We start from the raw sequence: 2,599 nt of genomic DNA, 5'->3' as shown, positions 1-2,599 counted from the left end.
CCCCCCCCCGAGAGATGCTGGGGCTCGGGAGGCTGCCCACCCACCCAGGCGGCCTTGCTCCTCCTCCCCGACGGTGCACGGATGGATCGGGAAGGCCGGGATTGCCCGGTGCTCCCTGCATACCCTCCGTTAGCCGTGCAGCGGCGGCTGAGACCCCGCCAACTCATCGCAGAAACCGCGAACGCGCGACCACCCCCTTTTCCTGTTTGTCCCTTCGCCCGAGCCGTACCGGTAGGGGGGCGGGGTTAAGACCTGGATGCGGAAGTGCGCGCTCACTTCCGGTCTCTGCGCAGAGGTAGCGGAGGTAAGAGTGGGGGTAGTGGGGGGGGGGTCGTGCGGGATCCGCCGCCATCCGCGGCCGTACGGCGCCGGGTGGCCCCGGGGTGGGTCGGGGGAACAGAGGGGACTCGTGGGCGACTCGGTGGTGGACGGTGAGCGCGGGGCGGGCAAGGGGAGACCGGTGTTGGGTGGCCGTTGTTGGGGACTGCGCTGACGCCATCTTGGGTTGTTTCTGCCGCAGGTTGGAACGCTCTGAGCCCGGCTTGGAACCATGGTGAGGAGGAGGTGGCTGGTGGGTGGGAGGAGGAAGGAAGGAGGGCGGGTGTGGGGCCTTGTGTCTCGCCCCATGGGGCTGGGGGCTGTCCTGTCGGCCCGGCGGGTTGGGGGGGGGTCCCTGGTTGCCTCGCCCCGGGTAGGGTGGGGGTACTTTCCGCGCCCTGCGGTGCTGGGGGTGATAGTGCCGACCCCCACGTTGGCTGGTTTATGTCTGGAGCACGGTCCTGCTGTCGGAGGAGAGGCTCTTCCTGACCGGGCTGCAGGAAAGAGACGTGCCCTATGCCCTGGGGCAGTTACTGCGGGGTAGGTGGGGGGGTCTTGGCTGTGAGTGTGGGGGCTGAGAGCGATGCCGGGGTGCTCACAGAAGCCAGTGCGTGAGCTTTCGGTCGTTTTCTGTATGCCAAGTCTCTGTTTTACATTTCAGCCTCGTAAGATTGAGGAGATTAAGGATTTTCTGCTGACAGCCAGGAGGAAGGACGCAAAGTGTGAGTGCCGAGGCTGCTGTTTGTGCCGCAGGGGAGGAGGAAGGTGGGATGCTCTGGCACAGGAGCTCTTCCCTGCAGGAGCAGGGCTCTGGGGCCACATGTCCTCACAGAGATTGAGGAGCTCCTTGGCATGGAAGCACTGAGGCACACACGGTGCCGAGGCTTTGGTCAGGCAAAGTGTCGGTGACGTTTAAAGCAGCTTTTGCTGGGTGTTGACTGAGGTTGCTGCCCATGAGCAAAGCCACGCTGGGCAGAGGGATGCTGAGACTGACCCTGCAGGTGGGGTCTGCTGTTGGGGGCTCAGGTCCAGGACTGGGGTTTGACCCGGGCAGGTGCTCTTACACCCACTCAGCTATGTTTCTTTCTCTGCTGCTCACCCTGGAGTGTTTTGGCCCAGCCCCAGCTGCAGCGTGCTGGAAACAATTTGCAAATATTTCCTTGTCTCTGACTTGCTGCAGTCTTGGAAAAGCTGCAAGATGTCAGACGCTGGGGAGTTCGATCAGAGTGACAAGTGAATCATACTCAAACTCAAGTTTTCCTTTGTTCCAAATACAAAGAGGGTTATAATTGAAGTACTAGAAATGCTTTGTCTCAGTATTTAACAACGCGTGAAGAGTTTTCCCTCGTCTCTTGCTTATTTGGATCCGGCTGTCAGGGGGAAGAGGCACTTTCATTCTGGAAATGTTTTGTTAACTCACTGGTGTGGGCGAGAAGGGATAGTTCAACACTGAAATGCTGTTGTAGCTGATGACAGCCCCTTTACAAAGCATTCCCATGCCTTTTGACTTGCTCCAGATTTTGCAGCAGCAGAGCTGCAAGGGGTCTGCGGCAGAGAAGGAGAGGAACTGACCCACGGCTCTGAGCGAACTGCTTAGATAAAATGGCCTTAGGGGGGATATAAAGGAGATTGGAAGCGCTGGCTGCGGAGTTCAGAAGCCGTGTGACAAGCTCCAGTGCAGCTATTCAGTTGCACAAGATGACACGGGTGAATAACAAGCCCAGCGTGAACTGTCACACTCCATTGAAAATTTGCGACGTGATAAAAGTTTTCATGTTGCTCATCGTAAACCGCTGCTGCGGAGCAGAATAGCCTCAAAATAAACACGTCGGCTTTGAGAAATCAGGGCGGCGTCTCTGCGAGACAGTGGGCTGAACCCTCTGGCTGGAGTGGTAGCTGTTTGTGACAACTATGTAGGTAAAAATAGTACATAATTTGGATTTTCTTTAGTGCCGGTGGGCCAGGGAGGGCAGTAATCATCCTCCTGGCTGGGATGAGAAGGGAGGAGTTGGGATGGGTTTGCTGCTGTCCTCCTGACCTCTTCCTTCATCCTGCAGCGGTCAAAATCAAGAAGAACAAGGACAATGTGAAATTTAAGGTGCGCTGCAGCCGGTACCTGTACACCCTGGTCATCACGGACAAGGAAAAGGCTGAGAAGCTGAAGCAGTCCCTGCCCCCAGGTATCGCTTTGGCCTCTGAAGGGAAATGTCTCGTGCTGGGGCAGAGCTGGGCCGGGGGTGGCAGGCAGCTGGGATCGAGGTGGGTGGCAAGACCCCCCCCC

The 2,599-nt window shown here is 58.2% G+C and overlaps 1 protein-coding gene across 1 annotated transcript in view; it reads left to right on the top strand.

Moving 5' to 3' along the window:
• Positions 1 to 9: 9 nt before the first annotated feature.
• The window catches only part of RPL38 (ribosomal protein L38), a 2,972-nt gene continuing 382 nt past the window's right edge, over positions 10 to 2,599 (top strand). The window contains exons 1-4 of the mRNA XM_010578567.1: positions 10 to 304; positions 521 to 553; positions 980 to 1,040; positions 2,376 to 2,498. Of these exons, the coding sequence (XP_010576869.1) occupies positions 551 to 553; positions 980 to 1,040; positions 2,376 to 2,498 (187 nt within the window). The 5' untranslated portion in view covers positions 10 to 304; positions 521 to 550. The remainder of the gene's footprint in view (positions 305 to 520; positions 554 to 979; positions 1,041 to 2,375; positions 2,499 to 2,599) is intronic.

This window comes from Haliaeetus leucocephalus, unplaced genomic scaffold (genome assembly GCF_000737465.1).
Source record: "Haliaeetus leucocephalus isolate CR32 unplaced genomic scaffold, Haliaeetus_leucocephalus-4.0 Scaffold646, whole genome shotgun sequence".
NCBI lineage: Eukaryota > Metazoa > Chordata > Aves > Accipitriformes > Accipitridae > Haliaeetus > Haliaeetus leucocephalus.
The sequence above is the reverse complement of the archived record's forward strand: the minus strand, read 5'-3'. Positions and strand labels throughout refer to the sequence as shown.